A 26,827-nucleotide genomic window follows, 5' to 3' on the forward strand; every position below is an offset into this window, starting at 1 on the left:
TCAGCGAGCTGGCCAGATCAGCAAGCTGGCCACCCCACCCCACCTCACCCGACTCTCTACACTACCACCATTATGCCGCGACAACAACGCTCTATGCAGACTTCTCGTGAAGGCAGAATAAGTCTTGCTATCGCTTTCTATCGTAATAATCCAAAACAGTCTCTCCGCGCCCTTGCAATGGCTTTTGATGTACCAAGATCTACACTTCAGACGCGCGTTGGTGGTACCCAGCCACGATCAGAGATACGACCTGCTAATTGTAAGCTATTGCCTATTGAAGAGCAGTCTCTCGTGCAGTGGATTCTAGATTTAGACCGGCGAGGCTTTCCACCCCATATTATTGACGTACGACGGATGGCAGACGCGTTACTCGCCGCGCGTGGCCAAGATCCACCTCCACAACCTATTGGCAAGAAGTGGGTGTCGCGCTTTATCCAGAGCCAGCCAGAGCTTCAGACGAAGTGGAGTAGAAGGCTTAATAGCCAGCGCGCCCAGTACGAAGATCCTGATACAATCGCAGCGTGGTTTAAGCTAGTAGAGGAGACGCGCCAGATGTACGGCGTGCTAGACCAGGATATCTATAACTTCGACGAGACTGGGTTCGCGATGGGCGTCGCCAGCACATCAAAAGTCGTGACTAGCTCTAATAGAGTTGGTCGGGCAGTCGTCGTACAGCCAGGCAATCGTGAGTGGGTTACAGCGATCGAGTGCGTTAACGCGTCTGGCTGGTCTCTGCCACCATTCGTGATACTATCTGGTAAGGTCCACCAGAGCAGCTGGTATCACAACCTCCCACCAGACTGGACTATTGGCGTCTCAGAAAATGGCTGGACGACTGATCAGCTTGGTGTAGAGTGGGTAAAGCACTTTAACCAGCATACAGCGGCTCGTACAGCTGGAGTCTATCGGCTTCTTATTCTCGACGGCCATAGTAGCCACGCTACGCCAGAGTTTGACCAGTTCTGTACAGAGAACAAGATTATTACTCTCTGCATGCCGCCTCATACCTCTCACCTCCTCCAGCCACTAGATGTAAGCTGCTACTCTCCTCTTAAGCGCGCGTACGGACGNGAGGTTGAGGAGCTCGCCCGCCATGGGGTCTACCACGTCGACAAGATAGACTTCCTTGCAGCCTATACACGGATCCGACCAGCAGTATTCACGCAGCAGAACATCCAGGCAGGCTTTCGGGCGACAGGACTTGTCCCTCCTTATCCAGATCGCGTTCTATCGTCGCTCACAGTAGCCAGAACACCATCTCCACCACAGACAGCAGCGCAGACAGCAGAAGAGACAGAAACACCACATACAGTAGAGCAGCTTCAGCAGCAGATACGGTATCTCCAAGAGCGACTGCGCCACCAGCCAGAGAGTCCAACGAGCGTTGCGATACGCCAGCTTGCGAAAAGTGCTCAGCTTGCGATGCAATCAGCAACAATACTTGCNGAGGAGAATAAGAAGCTACGTGCAGAAAATCAGCGCCAACAACAAAAGCAGAATCAGCAGCGTCAGTATATTGCTTCTGGTGGGGTACTCCAGGTACAGCAAGCTCAGCAGCTTATTGCAGAGGCAGAAAGAGTAGTTGTAGAGGCTGAGCAGAGTGATAGCAGTCAGCGACGTCAGCGCGCGCCGCCAACGTGCACGAAGTGCCACGTTCAAGGTCACAGAAGAACTCAATGTAGAGCTAGATAATAAATTATATTCTTTTAGTTTTATCTTATTTTATTACGTGGTTGTGGATTAATAGTGAAGAGAGTCGGGTTAGGTGGGGTGGGGTGGCCAGCTTGCTGATCTGGCCAGCTCGCTGATCCCGCACGTTAGCGTACCCGTACTCACCTCTGCAATGTCCAAAACCAAAACAGTCACCACTACCTGGACGTAGTGTCATCAATCCACATCGTGGAGTGGATCGGGCCCGGCCTTCATCCCTTCTCCTGCCAGTGCTTCGGCTTGAGCTCTCAAGTAACCTTGAAAGGAGAAAGGCCGAAACCTTCTCTGGATCTTCGGGTGACCTGAGTTCGAATTCCAGGGGTCAGTCAAGATCTCGAGAACAATAGGATTTGCTGGCTTCTGTTGTTCTGTCTTCAATCTGACCACATCTTCATGAATCTCCCGAGCTATACTGGCCAGCGCCTGCAAGTCGATCCTCAATTCACGAAGCGTGTCTAGCACCTGGGCAAGCAACTGCCCACGCGCGGTTGCTGCCGTCCTCAGTGCTACGACATAGTCCCGTACTTCCCGGAACACATCTAGTATGGATTCGATGGCCACCTAGACCGAATCCAATGCCTTGTAGATTTTATAAAGACCATCGCGATCGCCAAGCGCAAGACAAGGAGAGAGGAAAAAAGTGAAAATAGTGAAAATGGCTTCGATCAGCGTCCAGACTGACAGAAACCGAAAAGCGAAGGACTCATTCATGATGGTCAAAGTAGAAACAAAGATTGTGCACGGAGTTAAGAGAAAAAAAGTTGCAAGGTGGCGGGCCTCAAGAGAAAAGAAGAAAACAGCGAGGGAAGGGAAGGTGATGTTTTTGAAGGCAAAACGCTTGGGATTGCGACTTCACTTCCCGAGATCGCACTTGCACTTTCTGCTATCGTATGATCATTTCGGCAGCAGGAAAGCGTGCCCAAGTTGGCACGCACACAGATTCGGGGTTGTGCACGGGAAACTGCAAGACAGAACGATGCGGAGTTTCAAATTGCAAAGTCGTCTTCAATAATCTATAGCATACAAAAGAATTTCAGATACGAACAGGAATCATTGTTTTATTTGTAAGTAGCTTGCCACGAGCTGGAAGTAGGCAGATGCCATTGCACTAACAAGCGCGCGTTGTACTAACCCAACCCAGCTGCTCGTAAGGCTCTCCGCCATTTGCCACCAGTGATCTCTTCTACACCACCAGCCTCATTCCATTTGCCTCTAATACTCCCAGGTGGGTTTTGTGGCGAATAAGCTGATCTACTTTTTTCAATCAGATCCCGCGTCGCCATCGTACGCCACTACCAGCTCTCTGGCGTGCGACAGTTGCCCAGCCTGCGATATACTAGTACACCGATGCTATATCCGTTTCCCACACCTTGCCAAGTTATATTGATGCTGTAATATGTTAAAAACCAATTACAGGACCCGTACATAGGCCTGTAGACCGGGAATGGACCTGATGCGTTTCCCTTCTTAGGAAGCTCATCAAACTGTATGGGAATGCAGTCAGGAGATCCTTGCGAAATGGTGAGGTGTTGGCAGATTGAACCCCCACAAAATTCGACGTAGCTTCTAAGTAATACCAAATCACCTCTGAGCTGCGTCATGGATACGGCTGTCAGTACTAGAAGTTCATCGCTAAAGATGCGTGCATGCTGCGATATTGAGCGTTCGACTCCATACTTGTGATCTGTGTAATTATTTCGTTTACTGAGCGTCTGAAGAGGCAAGCCATGTTCAGGTCCGAAGACATGTCGGTTCATGACTAAGCGCACATAATGGTAAGGTATATAGCAAGATGATAGGACACAGAAGCGCGGATCTGTGTCTTTCTTGCATCTCAGACGCTCCATGTAGAACGGGGGAGTTGGATCTGCTCCAGCGCCCATGCCAGCGATGCAGCTTTACACAGCGATAACAGTAATAGCGGAATGGAATGTCTTTCTCAAGCAACAGCAATAACTTTTGCTTCTCATCCGATTGCAGAGGCATACTGCGTGGTTTCCAGAGATCATGAAGAGCCCGGCAGGTCAACGCAAGAGATACTAGGGCGCGTTTGTTGAGATATTCTGCGATCATAAGGATAATCTCCAGGGGAAGGTTGCAGGGACCCGAATTTGATAGAACGAATAGTTGCGGGAAGAGTCTTTTCAAGCGGCTAACCGCTCTCTGGCGGACCGTCGTCACTATCATGGCAGGATCCACAGCGGGGACATAGATCCCGCTGTGAAAATTGAAGACTACTATCGGCAACGCCGCCGCCATGTCGATGCGCAGGTTTGGTGAGTCTTTGTCTGAGATACGAACGGAGTTCTTGAAGAGCATAGCGATTTGGGATATCACAGTAATTTATATACTTCTTTGACACTTTCACACTCTTACCGTGGTACTGTCACCCATACAAATACCGCCATGTGTTGCGGTCGTGCGAGCCACCCGCTATAGCATCTCAGCAGCAGTGCATACTGCCTCCCAATTCTGGTTGACCAAATGCTTTCTGTAATACACGTTCTTGTACATTGATTCAGAACAACCCCCAAAACTAAAATTCTTGCCATTCTTATGTTTTTGCATCGGTTGCGTGCGCAGTATTGCACCAAGTCCGGTCTCCAAAACCCAAAACGGAAACCATCATCAGGCATGACAAGCCTAATTAGACCAATACCCTAACGGTAGATACACTTTGGGTAGTAGCAATTTTAATTATTTCTTCTCCAAGTACCTCTGCATTTACCTGTTTGAGTTATGCTAAGATATCATTGATTTGCCTCTTTAGCTAGCCCATATCCACGTAGTAAACGCCAAAATCTTCTTTACTCCATCCATAGTAGCTAAAATAGCTAGATTAGAAGGCATTTGCTGCCGCTGGTAGGTTTAGCAATGGAGAAATCAAGCAATAAATGACTAAAGTTGTACTCCGTCTTGTACACCATCTACGGCCTAGAAGCACGACCTTATTACCTTGATTCTGCGGAGAAGAAAGACTCCAACTAAACACATTGGCAATGATAAACGTCGAATTATGGTAGGGGTAATACGTTGGTCACATGAACCATGGGTAGAGATATAGGCATGGTTGTATCAACTGCGGGTAGGGCCAATGGCGCATTCATCATACATACGTAGAGGTAGAGATATGGTAAGCCTACGTACATCTACCATATCTTTACTACCCATTTGCTAACCTGGGTTTACACAAGCATTTGACCGGCGGATTGGCGGATCGGTGAGTCTCCGCGAAAATATTACTGCTACCTTGTTTTTTTGTACTGTTTTTCGAAGTCGAGGCTTACAAGGTATTAAGAACATTAAACACAGAGAAATTCTGATCTCACGTGACCATAATTACGCTTAACCAATATCGCTAAACCGCTGGGTTTTTGGATCGAGGGAAATCGCACCGCAATCAACAAGCACAAAAACACACAGCCTACCGTCATAACCAGTACATATTCACTGCCGAGTCTTATAGGAATAATGAACCCATCTTTCGACCTATTCAGCACGCTTCCGGATGAGCTGTTACTGCTGATATTTGAGCAGATCAAAGCCGGCGACAATATTTTGAGCTTCCATGCCCTTAACACAACAAGTAAGCGGCTACGACGTCTTACGACCGATTATCTATACTACAGGTTTCATGGTCTGGCTCCAGAACAGCTTCTGCGTACTATAGCGTTACCATGCCCAAATGTACGACCTGAGCTCGCAAATCATATCAAAGAAGTAGTGTGGTACCAGAACTATTGGACAGGGACAGATGTTCAGCGATGCTTAAAGCAGGATGATAGAATCCTACTTGCGGACAAATTACAAAGTTCCGGGCGGCTCGTGCACACAACTCGTTCTTCTGGGAATCTACCTGAGAGGTTCGTCAATTTCCACGATACGTGTGAAAAACATTGGTGGTATCTCGAATTTTTCTTGTTTTTCACACCCAAGGTTCAAAGACTTCATGTGTGGGATACATGGCAATGGGACGACCACTCGTACTGGTTCGAGACTATGGTGCAAAATCCGTCCGAATTCGAAAACCTTCACTCGGTTACACTTCAGGGACCATTGCGGCTGGAGAATGCCGTGCCCCTGCTGACTTTGCCCTCGATTCGTAAGTTAGAACTTACTGAAGTCATCGCAATGCGCCAAGAGCCAGATAGGATCTTCTCATGGCAAGACGGCTGGGAAAGAAGAATAGAAGAAATGCTTAGGAGTGGATCTTCGCTTGAGCAACTAGTCATGACGGAATCCGATGTCTTCTTCCTAGAGGCAATCATCATCCTTGAGAAACTCAATAACCTCAAGAGTCTGAGTTACGAACACGCTCCAAGCGATCTCGGATCCCATCCAGAAACCTACCGTGAATTCCTACTTATTGATGAATTGCGACGCCTTTCGGGGATCCCCCTCAAACACCTCCGAATCCGTGGTGAAGTACCACTTGACGAAAGCGTGGTGTCGTCGCTCTTGAACGTCAAAGCTCCGATGCTAGAGAAACACCCACTACAACACCTACATACCTTGGATATCGGGCCTTGCGACAAGAGTAGCATCAACGGAATATCTTTAATGATGTACGAAAACGATTCGGATCCTAGTCACAGTGGTATCGCCGAGCTATTACCGGACACGCTAGAAGTCTTGAATATCAAGTTGGAACCTTTTGGGTATGATAGATTGGCTTTAATTTCTCCCTATTCCCAAATCCTAGCTGATTTCGCTGCGGCTGTCGCTTGTTCACCGTGTAATCTGAAGCGTGTTACCCTTGTCGAATGGCCAGCGTGGAGAGACGAGGACTCCGCTCAAGCAACGTTTTCTATCTTGCAAGGACTGTATAGGGAAGCGGGCATGGAATTAGACATTTCATTCATGGATATTTAGGATGAGGATCATTTGGTGGTCTCCGAAGATGTAGGATCGGGATGGTTGTAAGCAAACGAGACAGATGCTGTTGATATGCATGCTAAGATAGTGCGCCCGCCATAGAAAACCATAGTTGAATTTGCTGGCTAGTAATATGGGGACACATGCCTAGGCATTTGATTATTTTTTGGTATTTGATCCGTTTGTACTATTCCTCCAGGTGAAGCTGAACCGCCACACGCTTAACTGGTCAACTACACGCCAAGTCTTTAGCGCAACCAAACTGCGGGGCAGCCTGCTCGTAGCTACAGCTGTTTGCCGTCCAAACCAAGCTGTATCCAAAAACTGCTTCTTTGTTATCTTTTCTTTTGAACCTTAGGGTGGTGATTAAGTTTGTTGGCGCACTCTAGTAGCCAAGAGAGTGCGACTGCAGATCACAGGATGGCAACCGAACTGGCGGCAAACCCCGGCTTTGGCGCTCTTCCTAACGAGCTCGTGATGAGCATCATTGATTGCATGCCAATCGAAACCCCCAAAGACATTCGCAATCTTAGCCTGACCAACCGGCGCATGTACCTGCTGTCACTCGACCACCTGTACAGTCATGTCTTGGTATCCTGCCCCTGGCCACTCACCCGAACCCTTCTTCATGATCCGAAGCTCGCGGCTCGTGTCCAGCAAGTGACATGGAATCTAAGTACCGGACAAGACAACAGCACTGAAAATCGAAAAATGCTTTCAAGGCTGATGAGATCATTCGAGCCAGTCGGAGAAAAATCATCAATAGATTACGAGCGGTTAACTGCAACATGGCGCGATCACGAGTTTATGGCCTTCTTCATAACGGTCACACCAGCCATCGAAACGCTCACCATCAAAGAAACGTATGGTTGGAGAGACAATATCTACTGGTTTAGCAAGCCTGTATCCGAAGTAGGAGCGCTCCAGAATCTGACAAACGTCCACATACATGGTCCGCTCTGTCTTGAGCAAATCGCACACTTATTCCGTATTCCCTCGCTGCGCAACGTCACCGTTGTCGATATCGTTCAGCTGGAGCGCCAAAACCACGACTATGTTGAGTGGAATGATGAAATACCGCTTTACACGGTACTCGAAAAGGGCGTTTCAAACGTCGAAAACATTGTCCTTAAGCGTGCTTGCGTGGAGACTATAACACTAGCTCACTTCACCGAGGCATGTAAACAACTCAAGAGCTTTGCCTACGAACACGATATCCACAACGATCTGCGGAGCCGGCGCTCGCCAAATCTCATATCAAAGTTTGAGAGCCTTTTCTCTGTGCTGACACCCAGCCGCGCATCGCTTGAGCGTCTGTCTATCCGCGGCGACCACCACATGCTCTACCAGAGGCACATGCTGCAGTTAGCAAGACTGGCTTCCAGAATGACAAACTTGCGCTCCTTAGATATGGGCTTGATAGCACACGACGATGATCCAGACCAATGTACGCCCGAGTTCGTTTCTGAAATGGTACGATATCTCCCGCCCACGCTCGAGGAGCTGACTTTCGAAATCGACTGGCAGGAGCACTGGGGCTCAAAGGGATGGGAGGGCCCGACGGAGATACTGCGCTATCTCGCGGACATTGCACCTGCGTATTTACCTCTACTCAAGAGAGTAGCGGTTGTCGACTGGCCGCCCAAACTGGGGCATTTCCCTCCAGATTTTGCAACGCTGTACCAATGCTTTGCCGAGCATAATATACACTTTGCTTCGATTCCTGTCACTATCGACGCGCCGGATCCGATACGGATATCAGACTTTGTCGAGCCTGGGTGGATTTTTGTAGAGGTTGCTGATGTCGAATGGCACTACTAGAGATTGGAATACCTCTTCTCTTCCATTTGCAAGCGTACAGGTTGTGGCATAAAACTGGTAAGGACGAAATTCCCTTCCCTCCTTTGCTGGTCCGTCATCGTCTAGAAAAGTTTCTTCATCTTATCACCGAGGACATGGAGTTACTCGTCATGCGTTGCTATTCAGAATAGTCTTGCTACGTCGGAAATGCATTTCGAGGAGTGACTAGGTAATGTCGATTGCAGCTTCAGCCACATATTGGAATCGGTCACGGTAGTGCTTCGTATGAGAATAAAAATGGCCGAATATACTACATGAATCAGATATGAAGTATTCAAACAAGGGTTAGTGAGACTTGTGAAGACGGCATTAGATTGAAGACGGATCTACAAGTGTCAGCAATTCTTCTTGATGTCGAGATCATGAATTGACCCTCTAAATCCAATTTCAGGAGTGGCACACAAACTCTAGGAAAATACTGATTTTGCTTATACTGTTTATCATTTTACAGCGTGCTGCAAAGAGCATAGGAGTTAATTGATATTCACCCACTCATAACGAGTACTTCGTGATTCAGCGCCGTTCTTATTCTGAAAACTTATCAGATGCCTGCTCTGTATACATTAGTCGTACAATATTTACAAACTATCCTCAAATGGTCGTGTTCAAGCAGCCTTTGTTCGTAATTGCACACCATGCCAGCTCTGAATCTCATCCTTCAGCACCTCATTCACCATCTTATGCTGCTTGATAACGGTCAAGCCCCTGAATTTGGGCGACTCAATTTCAATCGCATACATTGATCCGCAGCCGCCGCTGATGTCTTGAACCTATGCGAGCGTGTTAGTAATCGTTCATGCTGACCAAATTGAAACAACCTGATTCGGTTCGGCATGCCGACAGCGTCCGTATGCAAGCATGTAATCTCCAAAGGTCTGGCCGACTACGCCTCCCGAAAGCCTCTGCAATGCTGATATGACGCGCATATTTTCAATGCAGTGATCGGTGGCGCGACCGATGTTATCAGCTTCAGACGCTGGCTTCTCCACATTGTGTGATATCTGGAGACAGAAATGTGGGGAAAGCATTACATACCTCTAATTTGGCGGGCTCTAACTCCGATTTCAATTTGTTAAAAACGTGTAATTCGGCCTCATTTAGGTAATCCGGGGCTTGGAGTGTGGTACTAGCTGACTGCGAATACGCCCTTTTGCATATGCAAATTTGTGGCTGTCGTACTGGGCTTAACCACAAGGCGGAGGAGTGCAGTGTTCCGTTTAATGGGGTGGCGAATGTTGTCATAAGACGTGAGGTCAATGGCAGACGCGGTGTCGCATTTCCAAAGGCTATACGGCGGAGAAGGAGCGCTCTCCAAGGTGCCATTGTCGCGGTATGAGTGTCCGTGGAATCGGTATGAGATGCTGAAGATCACAATGTACACCTGTCGTCTTACTTGACTGATAGAATTACGAGATGATTGTATGGCGGTTGACACAGCAATGGATTGTTGCTTAGCAATTGTCTGTAAACTTGATGCATCGCGAACTTCGTCATAGGGTCCAAGCGCCCGTCGTCAAATCACATGACTTGGATGTCTAATCGCGATACCGTCACCAATTCGCAAAGCTCAACCCTCACCAACCCGAGGCAAAACTTCTTACGTACAATATCTGATTCGCAACATCGAAAGTTCTATCTTTCTCGATCTCAACAAAAAGTGGCTATGCGGAATGTGTATCGTGAGGCTAACCACGATCATATCAGCGTTGCACTGGCTGTGCATTACGCCGAAGGGGGGCGAGAAGAGGGGATGCCAGCAATCAGCATATCGAAGTACCTCCAAGTACCTCCGCAGCTCGGCAATCTGACTAGACACTGATAACAAATTCTATTAGCAAGCGTAATTCTCCAGAGTTTGCGACCGACGTCGCACATCACACCGGACGTGTTCACCACTTTGAACGGTGGGCACCGTCTCCACACTTTCGCCTCCGCCATCTTGCTGATAGTGGAATGCATATCATAACACTCTAGCATCTCTGGCCAGCCAACACTAGATGTATGTCTGGGAGAGGCGTCAACCAAGCGGTAGACCTGGACCCCTCCTTTCCAAAACAGCAGCGGCCGAGACCGTTCGGACCCTGATCAGCGCTGTGCAGATTATCGGGCAACGTAAACTTTCACATGTTGAGGAGGAGGGGATGGGGGGTTGCAACGTATGCAAGCACCCCTCTACCAAGACATGCGACACGGGCCATGGCAAGCCAATAGCCTGCTTAAAGGCAAGCCTAACTGTGTGTGTACGCCACATTATAGGCTGGGCTGCCCGCAATTGTTGAGGAATCCATTCAACCACTCAACGACGAGCTTAGACCTACCTCACGTCGAACCGCGCACTGTCTTCTAGTAATCGAGAGAGAGCAAGAGCCCATCGAGCGGGACATGACGCAAGACGAGCCCTTTCAGTTGGTATCACGGCATCGTGCTACTGAAGACTGACATGTGTCGTAGGGATAGGACCTGTGCCACATTTCCGAGCTGAGCCACCATGCTTTGGCGCAGCACTGGCTCGGAATGGCGACATTCCTGTTTGACACTGGCGTGCTCGGCCGTCGTCGTGTTCGGCAATCTATTTCCTCCTGTTAAACGCAAAGATATAGCATTTCCATATTAGGCGACATGACAGCCGCCAATCAGACGCGCCGACCCCGGTACTTCCAAGGATTGTAGAGTACCGACTTCACTTTGGCAAATGTCAACGCTGCCTATTTCACAGAATACAATAAACCTTGCGGTACACTATGGCTATATATGTTTCATTTTGATGGGGGAAAGTTGTATTTGTACAAGTATACAGTATTACAAGGCCGTTCATGGGAAATTGTAATATCAAGCGCAAGCCATTGCAATATGGATCTTATGGATCTGAAGATGAATCGCCGAGGCGCGGTAACGCTGGAATGGAGCAGAACAGAATGCCGGAGTACAAACAGGTAGCATCACACTGCTGACCTTTGAGTGTCGACTACAATACACCGTTCAGCAAAAAGCGCCAACATGCACCGCCTCGTCTTGATCAGCATTCTGCAAGTGCTAGCAGCAGCTATACCACACCCTCAAGCTAGCGACGACTCAACAGCCCCACTCACTTCGATCTCGGAGATCTTACCAACATCGACTGTTGCCATACCGGACTCGACGTCTCTCAACATCCCAGTCACAGCCATACCCTCGATCGAGCCCGTCCCGGACGACGACGGTGAAGATGACGACGACGACAACTCCGGCAAATCGCTGAGTCGCTCGAAGAAACCGCACCGAGAACCCACGCCTATTTTCACCAAGCAGTGCCAGTGTCAGCTGGCCACGGCTCGGTACCCATGCTGGGCTACTGATGCACTACAGGTAAGCAAAGCGAAGAACTTCAAAGAAAGAAAAAAAACAAAAAAAGTTGTTGTAGAGACAAACAAAAGGTTGCATGGAGAAAATAACCCTAACATGAATGTGCTTTGATAGAAATGTTACTTTGAAGAAAACTTCTCTCACGCCTGCTACATGCAAGCAGCAGGTGGATGTCCCAAGCCAACTCGTGCTGTAAGTTTCTTTCCCATATATCCTTTCTCCCTCCACCTTATCTTCCAGTCTCTTCCATTACAATCCCGCTTCGCCTTCTTCTTTCAGGGTATAGAAAAAACAAAACTAATGGGTGTGGCTTTTTTTTCCTTTGTTGCAGTGCAAGCAACTCTATCTGCCTACACCGCTACCGGGACCAAATCCCTGCGAGCTAAAACCAAACCCAAACCCGCATGTGACACCTACTCTTCCCGCTGTGCCCTCGTTCCCCACTCTGACTGGCGCTCCAAACGTCACGTTGAGTTTGCCGGTTGCTGTGCCCAGCAGAAATAGTACGCTTGCCACGGTGTTTTCGTCGGGGACGTGATTCGCGGTTGTGAAGGGAGACAGGGAGGGATGGACGATGCGAGAGAGATAGAAAGGGAAAGAGAGAGGGAAAAAAAGCTTCACATGGTCAAAGGAAAGAAAGGGCTAGCTATCGATGTTGTTTGTACATATGTCGAAATGACCACTCCAACCACCCCTCCTCGATAGTTAGTCTAGATACCCAAAACGAACAAATGGGTTTACAGATGACCTGGTCTCGTGTTCGGATAGCGAAGAGAGAAAAAAATGCACATTTCGGCACATTTCATGTAAATGCTAAGCACGAATAATTTTTTCCTTGCAGTAGCAAATCAAAAAGGAAAAAAGAGAGAAAGAAAGAGACATGGCAAAAGATGCGTGGGCTAACAAATTTACTGCAAGTCATGTCCCGTCCGATCTTTCTCGGTCCACTGCTTTACTACTTACTTCTCCAAAGCTTCACATTTTTTTCCTTTCCGCTTTCGGTATCCGTCCGGCAAGTACCTGTACACACTATACTTGCGGAAGGCATACCTCACACCACCTTAGCTTCCGCCAAGTCCCCCCATGACTCTCTATGTGTTGTCCAGCAAATCCACTTTTGCTTCCCCTCCCCCCTCCAATCCCCACCACAGGTCAAGCAAGATTCGCAAGATTAGCAGTCTTGAGTTAACAACGCCCGAAGTGTAACCGTAGGCGCCCTCCGCCCGCCCCCTTACCTAACCTCCCTGCGCGCACGCCATGGTGAATCTCCACGGTAAAGTGGAGACAGAGAAAAAGAGTGGATTTGATACCAGACATGGGCAGAGGTAGCGAGAGCGAAGCGAAACGAGGGGAGCGGAGGGAGCGGGCAATGAAGTAATGACAGGTCTAGTGTGATGTACAGTGTACTATTGTTGATTGGGGTGAGGATGAGGGGGAAGGAAGTCTCCACATAGACGACACAGCTGAAGGGAAAAAAATGGAGAGGTAGCACGGGACCAAGGCCATGGGGCGGATTAGGGTTGGTTGGGCGAAAGAGGCAAGTTTATGGCTGAAGACAAAGGGAAGTGATGAGGAGGAGGGGAGTGCAAAGGCCCCACTCTCAACAGTTCGAGTTTGCTGATGGTGTTAGAGTTAGTGAATTTGGACCGTGCGGGGCCGCCGCCGCCGTCGTGCGTGGATGCGCGCCGTGCATTGACAACCGGTGTGTTGTTTGCTCAATGCAGTATGTATCTGACGAGGGCGCGCAGCCAAAAACAAAAAGAAGTGGGGACCTGGAGTGCAGCGGTTTCGAAAAAGTTTATGTTGGGGCGGGTTTGGCGAGGCGTGTGGAGAGACATGGAGAACGGCTTGTATGGTCATGGATCAAGGGTTTTGTTGATGGTTTCAGGGTGGGTCGACTACCATATCGGAGACGACCGACGACTACACACCACCATCTCGATTTCAACATGTTGCTGAGATGTTCGGCGCATGTTGGGAACTTTTGTGAGGCTATAGTCGCCAGCCTTGTCTCTAGGGATTGCATCCCACACCCTCCTCCCATTCTGGACCCTGGAAGACCCTGTCGACTTTCTCGGAGTTAGAATTAGCCGCAGGGTCCGTTGATCGGGATACCGCGGTTCGAGAGCTACCGGCGCTCAATGCTAAGTCGATAATTCCTACCGTATTCGGACCGTACTCGAGGGCTGATAGTGAAGAGAAAAAGAGGTTGCTGTCTAATGTATTATTACATAGAAATGGCCGTGGGGGAGATAATGTTGAATGTTGAGTGACAGCATCGACAGCAGCCCGTCCTGTCATCTGCATGCTGATTTACCCCAGACATGCAGTCCAACACGGGATCTACACAAGTATGTACGCAACCGTGATAGTTCACCCAGCCTTGCGTACCGCCAAACTCATTTTAAATTCCATAATGTCGTCGCCTATCTCCTGCAGCTGTGTCCAAGCGGCCCGGTAGACAAGCTCACCCGTCTCTTGGTTTATGCTGCAAGCAATCCCCTAACACGGCGTTGCGACTCGGGCTGCTGGCGTATCTCGGAGTCATGTCCACAAGGACCACGAAGACTGCTTGGATGAGGCTCCGTGGACCCTGTGTAAACGCTGATGCTACACTCGATACAGTTTGTGGCTGATGCCAGTCAAGGATCAAAGCGTATCGATGGTGGAGAAGACGGATTGGGTTGGCTGGTTGGCTAGTTGTTGGGAATTCGCCGCTCTATTGGCACCGTAAGCTACTGTGATTGCGGCTCTACAACGGTGGTATTGGCAACACGGCATCCTCGGAAATATGCCTGAAAGGTCGCAGTTGGACGTTGCTATTAGTCAAGTGGCTTCCATATTGTGTATTTGATTCTGTTCGTCGTCGGCAGTGTTGACTGACTGCAGTAGTCGTGCCATGGAGAAAATGGACGTAGACAGAGGAGATTGGCTTGTGCTAAGAATACAGCAGCAAAGTCTTAAACGCTAATGCTAATGTGGTCTAGTGCGACAAGAATTCTGCCCACCCTCCTCGCTCCCTGCGTCTAGGCTCCTCTCTACGCAGTGGCCACCCCGTATTATTTGTGGGGCATCTGCTTTTTTGATAGCACGCCTCTACATACTCTAAGCACACTACGCTTACATACAGCGGCTTACATATGTAGTATACACAATCCTGCAATCATGGCAAGCTCACCCTCCTCCCACGACATCAACTCCTGTGTCCTGTTCCTGGAAGGAGCAAAAGCTTCCGCCCTGGTATCTGATGTGCTGAACGCGGCACTCGGCTTGGTTAGGATGCCGCAAAGCCCTGGTTCGTTGGGACAATCCTCCCGCTGCACACGCCACAGCTGGGTGAAGGGCAAGATGCATGCAACTGTTCGGCTCAGGGTTTCGGTATGGGGGATGTTCGCTCGCATAAACACAGTACCCGTATCGGCACTTGTGTATCCAGTGTACTGCAGTACTGGGGAAAAGCAATGGCGAGACTCGGGAAGGCGCTCTCACCGTTGATGAGTGGCGTCCGGAAACGAAGGTGAGAGGCTGGCTATGGCAGTCTCGAGTTGTACAACGCCTTACAATACATGCCAAGCAGGCACACACCAACGTTCAACAGCGTGTCTTTATCATAGCCTTGCCTTCTCATGATAATGTGCTTCTCACACAGATCGGTGTGAATATCGGTGTGGATATCGGTGTGGCGCTGTGGTCTAGCACCACCGACAAGAGATACCCCGCACTACACCATTACCTGTAGGTCCATCTCCGACCATCCATCTCAAACGCACACCCTCTCCTGAAATCAGCAGACCCCTCTTTGTATCCACAAGGCATCCCTTGTGTTGTGTTGATTAGTGGGCATAAGCCATTCAGCCCGATTTAGAGTGTGGAGGGCGGGGTGCTTTTGTTGAGAACAAGCCTGCGCATAGATGCTGCAGGCGTTACGCCCACGCACGTTGTGTGCATGCAACGATTGACAGACGAACTATGCTCCTAGATTGGGAAATTGATGTGCAAAGCCCATCTTACCAGCGTCATCTGCAACGGTACGACTGCACGTCAGAGAGATTGACCGACGGAGAAATACACTTGGGGAATCTGCACAGATGGTGTTGCGCGTCTGTAGCTCACGTTGATAGCAACAAAAAAGAAACGAGTGGATGCACAAGAGACGCGTGAAGGGGGGGGGGGCGGGTAATCTGTGGCATGTGAGATTGGAAGCCTGCAGCCATCTCTCACCTGCTTCGTCTGAGGAGCGCGACAGTGCCGGGACAGCCGTTATCGATCAATGAGATGATGCGTATCGCTTGTCGTGCATTCGTCAGGCCTTCCCTGCGCCCAACCTGCTTACACCTACTGTCTGGAGACGCGCGTGGTCATCAGATACGACGGACGAAACGAATACTCCGTGGTGTTTGCTTCATATGCGAGTGCAGGTTCCTTAGTCCGCAGGTTCTCGAAGCCCTGTAGACCAGCCATATGGGGAAGGAGGTCAGACACTGCTGGACGCTGAGATAAGGAATTGAGTGGCAGGCCCTGCATATCCTCTTCTCTCTCTTGACTACAACTGTCGCGAGTGGTCTGGAGACTTGCTCCGCAGAGATACCGCATTAGTATTGGACAGGTCGACAAGTGAAGCTCGTCTGCTGGTTCCAACGCAGGCACACACGTAATGTCCGCTTTCACAGACCAATAAAGTATTATGGACTTGAGGTTGGAGCTTACGCGGGCTGCCAGTCATTGGCACGCTGCTAAGCAAGTTGCCGTTTTGCGCGAGGCTTGCCCAGTGCTGCCACTGGCATGGAGCTACCCGAACCAAATCCCCCGCAAGATTTGTTAATATAGCCTCGCCTCGAACCATGGCGTTGGAAAGTGGATTGCAGCCGTTCCGTTGATGTTTGGAAATGTATGTAGTAAGTATGCATGCGTGCAGTCATATTGCTTAATTCTCACCACACCATCGTATTGATGATGCTGGTCTCCCCGCTGCAATATGAGGTACGAACAAAGTTGCCTACCATGATCCTCATCGGCCCTTTCCCGAGTCTTATCTTGGGGAGGGAGGAAGCACCCTTTTCGGCCCGCCATTTATGAGATGATGCTACAATACCGGCTTGGTCTGGCATCATAGCAATCAAGGCCATGCACACGTGCAGTGGTTTTCACGTTCAAATAGTCTCATAACCAGGCGTTTATGATACTAGTGATATGGGGTAGCGCGGGAACGGGGGTGTGGAATAGCGGTGAGCGCTCTAAAATAATGTTGCAGCAAGAACCACATGTGTTTCAGTGGTTGACAGGGCAGGGTAGGCCTGTTCGGGACGTGCGGATAGAAGAGAATACCTCGATTCTCCTTTGTGACTATATTGGACAAAAAAGCCAGAATTGACATCACCTATCGTGATCCTGTTGGGCGAATCGACATGTCCAGAAGAATGCCGTAGGCGTGGGGATGCAATTCCAGCTTCGGTGGCCCGTGGCATGATTCGTATTACGTGTACGTGTCATGTCCGGCATCGAAAATCATCGTGACGTTGCGATGAATGAGCACTGGCGCTTAATTGGTGTGCTGCTTCTGGACAGCAACCACTGCACATTTGACAAAGGAGAATGGTGCGAGATTGCGTGAAACAACGGGAAGTCGAGCCGAGCGTGGATATGCATGGCAATAGAATGCGTGTCGTGCGACTCGTCGCTCGCAATATATGATTGTGGGCGGTCGAGGAGCAATTTTTTTCGAGCACGCCATGGACTGAGGAATTGGCTGACAGGTTGCCTGACAACGGAACAAGGTCGTCACTGCGAACAACGGCGGCGCCATGTGATCAGCGTGACGGCGAGACTGCAATCTTGCTTGGACGATGACGGGTTCTAGGCATGGGCGGCGGATGCGCATCCTTCCGGAACGGTGTGTATTGGAGAGGCAGACTAGTTGGCAATCTGGTGTTGTTGTCTCCGCCGGTGGAGAAGAAGCGAAGGCAGAAAGCAGGCATTCTGCAACAAAAGGACCGTGTTTATAATGAGTACATCGCAATCTGGTCAATGTGATACCCTGTGAGTCGCACCGAATGATTTGCCCATCGCGATGGCGAATGTGTCGTCGCGATCGTGATGGGTCGGAGGATGAGGGGAAAGGGACTAGCGGCATGCGGATCTGGCCATAGCTCAGCCAAGCAAACGGGTGGGGATCGATAAAGTGTAGGACATCGATGATAACACGTCCGTGCCCTGGTCGGGCGGTGATGGGGTCGGCAGCTCCATGGCAACTGGATGGAGGGGCGCGTTTGATTTTCTGCCGGGCAAAATCCAGCAGTGGGACATGACATGACGCCATGTGGAGCGTGCTGGGGCGCTGGGTATGATGGGGGCTAGCGTGATAAGCGGGCGGTGGTCTGGCCACAATCCAGACGTCGCGACAGGAGCGAGGGTGTGGTTTCAGTGTGCCGCTCAATGGGAGTATTTTCATGCGAATGACCTCGCCAGAGGCATCGGATTGTTTCTTTTCGATGCAGGCAGGCCCGAGCAGGGTGCGGCTCACGAAGCGATGTGCTCTGCTGACTGTTGTGCGTCTTGTGGCAGTAGACACACAGGCACACCGGTGTACACACACACATACACATACACACACCCACATGAGTACATACTACATACATATAGCATGTGCACGTGGCGATAGCTTCTAAATGCAGAGTGGTGAAGACAGAAAGTGGCAGAGGTAGAGTGCTCTAGCGAGCGAAGCGCGATTCAGACACCAACACGCAGCCAGGTGCATCGAAGCGTCTTGGAAAAGAAAGCAAGTTTTTTTGGCCTGGCCAGTGGAAGCGTCGGCCTCCGAGCGAGCCGCACGTTGTGGCAGAGCGTCCGTGGGCAGCTTCCACGGAGACGCGTACATAGGCGCGCGTAATAATCAAGGAACCGTGGGACGAGGGATGCGGGCACAGCAACGAGGGCTGGCCGAGGGCTATGGCAGGAGATTAGCTCGGCCACGACAGGGCAGCAGGGCAGCAGGGCAGTGTATTCGCAGGCCATGTGTGTCGTAGATAGATACTACATACATACGTAGCAGCATGCACGCACACGGCTATGGCCAGGCTAGAGGGCAAAATGCGGGGAAGCTGTGAAGGGTGAAGTGTTGGTGTGTCGGTGCCGGGCACGGCCAATGGCATGAGGCTGGCAGCATGCTGTCCTCTGCGACCCAGGCTTCCAGCAAGTGGATAGGCTGCTATAGGGTTTGCGGTGCGCGGAGACGCATTGTTTGATCCCCGCAAGCACGACGCCGAGAAGAGGCTCTTTGCCCTATGACATGGCAGGCTTGGAGGAAGGGGGCAAGGCAAGGTTGTGGGACGGCCCCATGGAGCATCAGACGGTCAAGGCGGGCGGGCAGTGTAATGATAGCAACAGCACTGTGGGCACATTGCACGCACACACACACATCGGGGGAAACGAGCATTGCACGAGCACAAGCACCAGCTGGCCAGGACGCAGACGAGATATCAGGCGCAGGGGTTGAGGAACTGCGCCTGGGATGGCATGCCAGGCCGTCCCTTGCTGGGGCGGGCGCTGATTGGCTGCAGGCCGACCGCCTTTTTTGCAGGCGGCAAGCGGCACCGGCGATCCTCACGCCTGCCTGCCTGCCTGCCTGTCTGCCTGCGTGCTGAGCGTCGCAGAGGGGGAGGGGGGGAAAGGGATATTTTTCACGCGCGGGCGGGCGAATTGCGAGGGCGGCTCCCATGCCCCCTCCGATCATCCAGGCACCGCCACGGCTCCACTGATACGTGTCGGACAACAACCATGGACGTGTTCAAAGTCGTCTTCGTGGTCGCGGTCAGTTGGTGAAGAAGGATGCAGCAATGCAGACCCACGCGCCGTTCAAGGGCACGAAGAAAAACGGCGGAACAAAAAAAACAATGACATCACGTCTAGACAGAGCTGGGTCTCGCTTGAGAACGAGGGGGCGTGCACGCACGCAACGAGGGACACTCGCTGCTCGGTTGTTGCTTCTGAGACGAGAGCACCGTCCACCGTCCCCAACGGCTGAGTGGCAGATTGCGAACGGTCGCTGTTTGACCACAGCCTGACTCTTGGTCGCTAGCCAGCCAGGCCTCGCCGCCCCCACGACCACGACCATGCTCATGCTCACGCCCCGGCCCTGCTGTCGGGCCACTCATGCTGATAGCGGCCGGGGCCTCGACGGGCCTCAGTCAACAGGCCGACAGCAGGAGCATCTCCATCTGCATGTAGTCAGTAGCAAACCATGTCTGGCTGTATGTACGTGTGTGCTGGACCAGAGCCACGCCCGCCCACCATGGTCACAGTAATTTATTATGTGTACGGGACCACAAACAAGACCCCCCAACACGGCCTGCCTGCCTGCACCGTTTCCAAGAGTGGCCGTGCCAGCGAGGCCAGCTCGCCCTTCGCTTGACGTCGGGAGATAAACAAGATAGCATTTGGTACTAGAGCCGGCGCTGGCGGCATCTTGGGGTGGGTTGGCTGCACCGCTGGCCGCTCGCCGATGACCGCTGCTGGGTGGTGGTGGTGCGAGCAGCGAGTAACGAGCAGCAAGCAGCAAGGAGCACCAGGTAGCCAACAGCCCGATACATTCTTGTACCTCATCGTACCTCGTGTTTCGCCCTCCGCCGTCGGCTTCACTGCCCTCGCACTAGCAGCCTCCCCTCGCCCCCCCTCCCGCCGTAGTCGTCGTCGTCTTCTCGCAGCAGTAGTCAGAACCGGACGCTGCCGCTTGGCTGCGTGCGAAAATCCTTGGTGCTGGCCCCCCCGGCTTGTTGAGCGGCGCGCTAACTCTTGCTCCCTTGTCCCTGCCCACCCCCCCTGCTCCTTCAGCGCCGGGCTAGAATCGCTTCTCACCACCCGAATCCAACCACTCCCCAATAGTCGCCGCCCTGCACGTTCTTCTGCGCTACCGCCCTCAACACTCTCCCCCATCCCTCCTCCTCTTCAACACTTGCTGGGTCCATTGCCGCCGCAGACCCTTTAATACCACGACTGCACACCATCGAGTCCAACTTGGTTTGACACTCGACCCTGCGGCCTCCTCCTCCACCAACCGTCGTCTCGCCCCACGGTACCTTCCCTCCCCACGCCCATATCACGCCGTGGTCCGTCTGCCTGCACCGGAGCATCCCGTCCACCACGACGCTGCATCCTGTTGCTTCATCAACAGCTTCACTTTGCATCGTGCGTCTCGCTTTGAGCACACCGACTGCTTCCGCCATTCCCGACGTCATCGCAGCTTTCACTAGCTGTGACATTCTTCGTCGCGACCCTGCCTGTCCGTGACCCCCCACGAACCAGCTTTCCAACCCCTTCCTCGACCTACTTCTGTAAGTCGACCCCCACAAAAACAACTCTCCGGTGTCATCATCATCATCGCTCAGCCGTCCCACGGCTTTGTGCCTGCTGAACTTTCCTGGTTTGTCTGGGGTCCGTTCACTCGCTTACGCCTGCATTTCTAGACTTTTCGCTACGATAATTCTTTTAATGCTCCCTACGCTTTGATTGTCTTCTCAATCTACCCGTTCGACCTGCTTCTCAGCACCCCACGAAGCCGACCGAATGCCTTACACACCTCCTTCACAGCGGTCTCCGGCAACCTCCAAGACTAGCAGTCCCACACTAAGCCGGAATCACTCCTATGTCGATCAGCCACCCCACTCGCCGGTGACCGCCCGTCGCCCATCACTACCACGCTCCGTCTCGTCAACCTCGTACCTCGCAAAGTCACGACGATCGTCAACGTCCGTCACAATAGAGAACACTGTTGCAAATGGCCTGTCTCCCAACACGAGCACCGACATCAAGTCCGACGCCACCCAGCATGGCCCATCTACAAACGGTAGCCTACGCCCGTCTCCTCCTCCTGTGAACGATCTTCTGATTCCGTCAGGTGCGATTACCACGCCTCCTGATTCCTCGGATGATGAAGAACGTGGACGCCGTGTAGGAGACCTGCGTGAGTTGCAACAGGCTCTCCAAGGCATCGACCAGAAGAGACAGTCATCTCCTTCCGCAGAGGTCACCGAGAGGGTCAAGGACTCCAAGCCACAGCCCCCCGTCACACTGGCACGCTCTCTCTCAGCCGAGGCACGCAAGATTGCACACTCTCGCTCGTCGAGCGAGATCATGCTCTCTCAACACATGATGCACCCCATCAACACAGAAACCATCATTAGCTCGTCTGATGCTAGTGATGCCGAGGATGATGAGCTCCGGATAAAGCCCCCGCTACTACGCAAGAAGTCTGGTGAGCTTGTCAAGCCAGCTCTTCGTCCTCCTTCCAGGCGTCGCCCATCCAGCATGCCCGGCACCCCTACCTACTCCAAGGCGGTGCACTTCAACGAGGAGATTGAGCAAGTACGCCACTTCCTCCAGGTCGACCGACCCATCGCTGTCAGTGCAGGCTCGTCCCCTGTCGAGACCTATGACAGTGAGAGTGAGTATCCCTTCGCGGACAACTCACGGTCCAAGACACCTGAGTGGGACATCAAGCTTGCAAACTTCCCCTCGTCGAACAGCTACGAGCGACAGACTTCTCCAGTCCGAGTTGAGCGCATCTTCCTTGCTTCTGATCACCAGACTCTGGTTGGCAACATTGCCGTTGCCAACTTGTCCTTCCACAAGCTCGTCGTGGCTCGCTTCACGCTCGACTACTGGAAGACTACATCAGAGGTAGTTGCTGAGTTCAACCACGACGTCCGCAAGAAGCAAAAGGAAGATGGCTACGACCGCTTCAACTTCAACATCAAGTTGGCTGACCAAGCTAACCTCGAGTCCAAGACTCTGTTGTTGTGCGTTCGTTACCAGGTCAATGGCCAAGAGTACTGGGACAACAACAATGCCATGAACTACCAGGTTGACTTCACCAAGAAGGCTAAGCAACGGGGACACAAGCGTCCCACCGCTAGCCTGGGTGCTGTCCCCCGTAGCAGGCACTCACCTCTTGCTCCCCGCCCACGCTCAATGCCCGCTGCTTCGTTTGACGACGATTTTGGCCACGAGTTCGAGACCAAGTTCCAGTTTGGTAGCGGACGTGCCATGATCGGCGACTCACCTAGCTCGGTCATCAAGCTGAAGCCCAAGAGCAAGCGTACCGTCCCCCAGAGCCAGGCTCCACCTTCGCAGGTCAGCCAGGCTTTCGCCTCTCGCTATGACTTTGGTGCATCTCTCACTGCTGCTCTGTCCAACGCTCAAACCGCACTTGGTGACCGCAGTGGACTGAAGTTGGACAAGGACAAGATGAACAAAGGCTACTTTGATCGTTCAATTCCTACGGCTCAGTCTCACACTACCAGGGCTCCTATTCCCGGCGCCCGTCCAGACTCACTGACTTTGGAGAAGCCCGATCTTCAGTCTGCAGAGTACAACGAGTTGATCCAAAAATTCTGCTTTGTACGTTCCCAACCTCCATCTCAGCACCCTGATCGATTGGCCTAGACGGAGACTGACTCGCATCCAGTTTGGCACCCCGACTGGGAAAACCTCTCCCAATGTCACCACGCCAGCTGTCAAGCCTACGCAAGGTGATGGAGCTCTTGACTACATGAACAACAGTTCTGGAAGCAACCAGTCGTCGGCTACCAGCAGTCCTGCGTCCCCTGCCATGCCCGTCATGGCAGATGGTACCAGTGACTCTGTCTCATTCCTATCTCGCTCAGCTTCTCCCGGTCCTGTCACCGGCTATGCACCTGAAGACCGTTACGCCTCCTCGTATGAGTATGGCTACACGATGCCAGGTGGCGTCTTTACCGAACGCAGCCACACACCTCAGGCTTGTGTCTAAAAACAAAACAAAAACTCACCATCTTACCTGAATCACGGATGCTTTTTTCCGTTTAACGAATCTCCTTGGACACGAAGTACGCTTACGACCAGAATGATTGGCCAAGTGGAGCGGACGTTCCTGGTCCTCCAGGTGCAGAGCGCTCACGAATCTTCTTCATCACGGTACGAAACGTTGCAGTGGGCCAGCCATTGCCTTTTTTGCGTCGTCCTCCTCAGGACGTCGCCCTTGTAGCATCATTCGGCCGGCCTGTTTGCTGCATTTCCACATTGGTCTTTCCTGCATCTCTTTCTTCTTTTCATGGGCGCAAACTGGGTTTCATCATGGTGTTCCTTGGGTATGCTTGTCATTGGGTCATTTTTTTTCCTCTCTTCGACTGTCGAGCGGACTGCGATGCTCCATGAGCGATTCCACTCTGGTCTCCGGCGTTTGTTGACGGTCGTTTCTGATCTGTGATTCGCAAAAGCTTGGTTTTGATTTGCATTTGAAGCGTGTTTCCTCTCTTTGCTATCCCCAGAGTTCGTCGATTCGGATGCTCGTATATAGGCACTAGGACAGACAAAGTGCGAGTTGGTTGTTGTAAGAAGTATCAAATTGCGTCGGTTGAGATTGTGTGCGTGTGTGTGTGTGTGTGTGTGTGTGTTTTTGGGTTGGCTGTGTTCCGATTGCGTGTGGATGGTTTTGAGGGTTGTCGCTCGGCCGTGGGAGGAAGCGGGACACTCGGCCCTATATAGCAGTTAGCAAATGCAAAAGACATGGCATAAAAACTTACCCGAATCTCACGATGCCCCCACTTTGTATGTACCCCGTGAGCATTACTACGGCCGAACATAAGGCCATTGGGCCTGGATCGTGGGCCTGCCAGGCCATGTGACTGTTCGCTAGACGTTCTGCCACGGAGGTAATGCCCGTCAGGCGCTGACCGCCTGCCGCTTTCTGGCCAACTAGTCCTCTGTGCGATTTCACGATTGGGCCCTGAGTCGTCCTCCCAACTTCATCTCGCCCAAGCGCAAACACTTCACAGCATTCTTCGGCCCATTCCTACCCGAGCCACCATCGTGACCTTGCCTCTGCCATTTATGTGTCACAATGTCCTTCTTTGGTAGAAAGAAGGCTCCGCCTCCGCCTCCCCCGCCACCTGTCCCTCGCTCCGGCCCGGAAATCGACGCAACAACTGTCGTGTCGCTGCTGGCCGTCCTGGCGCTTCTCGGCGGCGCATATGCAGCATCCATCAAAGTCTTGCCCAAGGCCACGACCAAAAAGACGCGCGTTCTGTTCATCTGGCACCTGTTCGACGCCCTGATCCACTTTGTCTTTGAAGGCTCCTTCCTCTGGAATTGTTTCTTTGTCACATATTCGCTACCGACTTCCTTCTCGTCCGCATCGCGCCATCACCCACAAATCACCTTCTTCACCCCTCCGGATGTGTACTGGCTCGGTCGGGAGGATTTGCTCTACGGCGCAAACTATGGAACCGGTCCGTTCAGTCGACTGTGGCAGGAGTATGCGAAGGCGGACAAGCGATGGGGTGGTACCGATCTGACCGTGGTCACGCTCGAGATTCTGACGGTGTTCGTGGCTGGCCCATTAGCGTGTTGGATTTGCTATCTCCTCTCCAAGGATGAAAAGAAAGGTGTGCTGAAAAAGTATTTCTGGATGATAGTTCTAGCCACGGCAGAAATATATGGAGGTAAGTCTACAACAAACATCAATCCGTTTTTTGTTGCGGTGGACGTGTAACATGTGAAACTCGCCGCTGTCATCACTATTGGTGAAGCGACATGTGGGCCCGGCCCGAGCAATTGTTGAGGCGAGACGACACTGCGTTGTTGCGAGTATGAGGCTGACACGTGGTTCACCGCTCCACTAGGCTGGATGACATTCGCACCTGAGTGGCTGACGGGAAGTCCCAATCTCGATACCAGCAACTGGATGTACCTGTAAGTGCATTTTCCCCTTTTTTTCCCATGCCCTGTTCCTGGCCAACATCGCTTTCTTGCATGTCTGCGTTTCGATGGGTAAACGGTCCACGCCAAGCCCCGGTTGGATAGCCGGCACCCCGGATGTCGTTGGACATGTACCTTGCGTCGACGCCAAACAGCAACGTCTTGTCCAGAACTTCTGACATCCAAACGTGATGTGTTGGCCCTGCATAATCGCTGGATGCTGGCCGACTGGCCCACAATGGCCCTTCTATCCCTCGATACACAGCGCGACACAAGTCGACGCAACGTACCACCGTCTCCATCTTGAACTCAACACATGTCGCTTTAAGATATCAACAGTTTCACTCTTGGATAGTTCGCTGGCTCCAAGAACTCCAAAACTGACGAGTAACTCAGTTGGCTCTATCTTACATTCTTCAACGGTCTCTGGGTCGTCTTCCCTCTCTGGATTCTCTATGAAGCCTACCAGACCATCAGCTCTGCCATGTCGCGTGCTGAAGTGGTCGACTTGGTGAACTATCTGAAGAAGGACTAAGTGAACTTCTACGTGGACATCGGTAGGTGTGCCAAGAGAGGGTACACACGTAGTGGTGCTTCCTCGGGAAGATTATCTACCAGGGAAGCCTAGATGAATGCTTCTTCGGCAAGATTATCCTCCAGAGCGCGTACTCCACGACTGTATGGTCATGACTCGGCCTCCTACCAAGGAAGAATAGGTATGCGTTGGTATTCTAGAACGCCTTAAACTCTTCGTTGTCTATCTCCCGCGCGTACCCACATGTTGCAAGCACGGATAACGCGGCCTGGTAGCAAACTAGCTGTCAACTCGTAAAATGGATTCTCAACATTATTATTATTATCCACATCGTCCCATTAAGACGAAAGACGTGTACAAACTAAACATATCTTGTTATACTCCCATCTGACCTGCCCCCGCTGACGAGCCTTAACACTACCGCTTCACTCTAAGCGCCCAGTCATTCCGCGGAGCAATGAAAAAGGACAGATGTACCAGCACGCGACACTAATCCAAGCGTCGTCAGCCTTGATTTTCGAACGCGCCTTTTCTACTTGACCACTCCTGCATTTCATACTAGCATATTTCAGCCCCCATCTACAACGTTGCGCCGACGGTGAAACAGGTTTGCACAAGCGGACGTAGCGCTACAAGCAAATGCGAGAAGTATGGTAGAGAAAAAGGAAAATCACAAGGCAATTTCTTAGATGAGAGGGAATTTAATGGCTATCCTAGTTCTGATTCCGAAATCCAGATTTTTGAGTGTAGGTATGCTATGCACTACGTAGACCAGCT

The 26,827-nt window shown here is 51.6% G+C and overlaps 11 protein-coding genes across 11 annotated transcripts; 6 read left to right on the forward strand and 5 right to left on the reverse strand.

Annotated features, from left to right (window-relative positions):
• Positions 1-624: 624 nt before the first annotated feature.
• On the reverse strand, positions 625-1,023 carry COCMIDRAFT_109094 (uncharacterized protein; the record flags this gene model as incomplete). Its single annotated transcript, XM_007694952.1, has 2 exons — positions 625-750; positions 868-1,023. Coding segments are annotated over 2 exons (282 nt in total), but the record flags the coding sequence as incomplete, so codon positions are not given.
• Positions 1,024-2,837: 1,814 nt separating this feature from the next.
• On the reverse strand, positions 2,838-3,969 carry COCMIDRAFT_41316 (uncharacterized protein; the record flags this gene model as incomplete). Its single annotated transcript, XM_007694953.1, has 3 exons — positions 2,838-3,002; positions 3,048-3,536; positions 3,751-3,969. 3 exons carry the CDS (start codon positions 3,967-3,969, stop codon positions 2,838-2,840), a joined length of 873 nt encoding a protein of 290 aa, XP_007693143.1.
• Positions 3,970-5,169: 1,200 nt separating this feature from the next.
• On the forward strand, positions 5,170-6,582 carry COCMIDRAFT_109095 (uncharacterized protein; the record flags this gene model as incomplete). The annotated part of the gene is made up of 1 exon (XM_007694954.1): positions 5,170-6,582. A coding segment is annotated over one exon (1,413 nt), but the record flags the coding sequence as incomplete, so codon positions are not given.
• A 423-nt stretch (positions 6,583-7,005) lies between these two features.
• On the forward strand, positions 7,006-8,406 carry COCMIDRAFT_109083 (uncharacterized protein; the record flags this gene model as incomplete). The annotated part of the gene is made up of 1 exon (XM_007694955.1): positions 7,006-8,406. The coding sequence occupies one exon, from the start codon at positions 7,006-7,008 to the stop codon at positions 8,404-8,406; it is 1,401 nt and encodes a 466-aa protein (XP_007693145.1).
• Positions 8,407-9,050: 644 nt separating this feature from the next.
• On the reverse strand, positions 9,051-9,768 carry COCMIDRAFT_109074 (uncharacterized protein; the record flags this gene model as incomplete). The annotated part of the gene is made up of 2 exons (XM_007694956.1): positions 9,051-9,215; positions 9,481-9,768. The coding sequence occupies 2 exons, from the start codon at positions 9,766-9,768 to the stop codon at positions 9,051-9,053; spliced, it is 453 nt and encodes a 150-aa protein (XP_007693146.1).
• Positions 9,769-11,442: 1,674 nt separating this feature from the next.
• On the forward strand, positions 11,443-12,325 carry COCMIDRAFT_30709 (uncharacterized protein; the record flags this gene model as incomplete). The annotated part of the gene is made up of 3 exons (XM_007694957.1): positions 11,443-11,790; positions 11,902-11,979; positions 12,119-12,325. The coding sequence occupies 3 exons, from the start codon at positions 11,443-11,445 to the stop codon at positions 12,323-12,325; spliced, it is 633 nt and encodes a 210-aa protein (XP_007693147.1).
• Positions 12,326-14,952: 2,627 nt separating this feature from the next.
• On the forward strand, positions 14,953-15,308 carry COCMIDRAFT_41321 (uncharacterized protein; the record flags this gene model as incomplete). The annotated part of the gene is made up of 3 exons (XM_007694958.1): positions 14,953-15,147; positions 15,197-15,232; positions 15,267-15,308. The coding sequence occupies 3 exons, from the start codon at positions 14,953-14,955 to the stop codon at positions 15,306-15,308; spliced, it is 273 nt and encodes a 90-aa protein (XP_007693148.1).
• A 2,018-nt stretch (positions 15,309-17,326) lies between these two features.
• COCMIDRAFT_30710 (uncharacterized protein) lies at positions 17,327-18,103 on the reverse strand (the record flags this gene model as incomplete). The annotated part of the gene is made up of 1 exon (XM_007694959.1): positions 17,327-18,103. One exon carries the CDS (start codon positions 18,101-18,103, stop codon positions 17,327-17,329), a length of 777 nt encoding a protein of 258 aa, XP_007693149.1.
• Positions 18,104-19,905: 1,802 nt separating this feature from the next.
• On the reverse strand, positions 19,906-21,041 carry COCMIDRAFT_30711 (uncharacterized protein; the record flags this gene model as incomplete). The annotated part of the gene is made up of 3 exons (XM_007694960.1): positions 19,906-20,000; positions 20,074-20,420; positions 20,638-21,041. The coding sequence occupies 3 exons, from the start codon at positions 21,039-21,041 to the stop codon at positions 19,906-19,908; spliced, it is 846 nt and encodes a 281-aa protein (XP_007693150.1).
• Positions 21,042-21,345: 304 nt separating this feature from the next.
• On the forward strand, positions 21,346-23,569 carry COCMIDRAFT_109076 (carbohydrate-binding module family 21 protein; the record flags this gene model as incomplete). Its single annotated transcript, XM_007694961.1, has 3 exons — positions 21,346-21,625; positions 21,677-23,178; positions 23,246-23,569. The coding sequence occupies 3 exons, from the start codon at positions 21,346-21,348 to the stop codon at positions 23,567-23,569; spliced, it is 2,106 nt and encodes a 701-aa protein (XP_007693151.1).
• A 1,089-nt stretch (positions 23,570-24,658) lies between these two features.
• On the forward strand, positions 24,659-26,050 carry COCMIDRAFT_109089 (uncharacterized protein; the record flags this gene model as incomplete). The annotated part of the gene is made up of 3 exons (XM_007694962.1): positions 24,659-25,259; positions 25,440-25,509; positions 25,912-26,050. 3 exons carry the CDS (start codon positions 24,659-24,661, stop codon positions 26,048-26,050), a joined length of 810 nt encoding a protein of 269 aa, XP_007693152.1.
• Positions 26,051-26,827: the final 777 nt, after the last annotated feature.

Source organism: Bipolaris oryzae (assembly GCF_000523455.1).
Source record: "Bipolaris oryzae ATCC 44560 unplaced genomic scaffold scaffold_256, whole genome shotgun sequence".
Classification (NCBI taxonomy): Eukaryota; Fungi; Ascomycota; class Dothideomycetes; order Pleosporales; family Pleosporaceae; genus Bipolaris; species Bipolaris oryzae.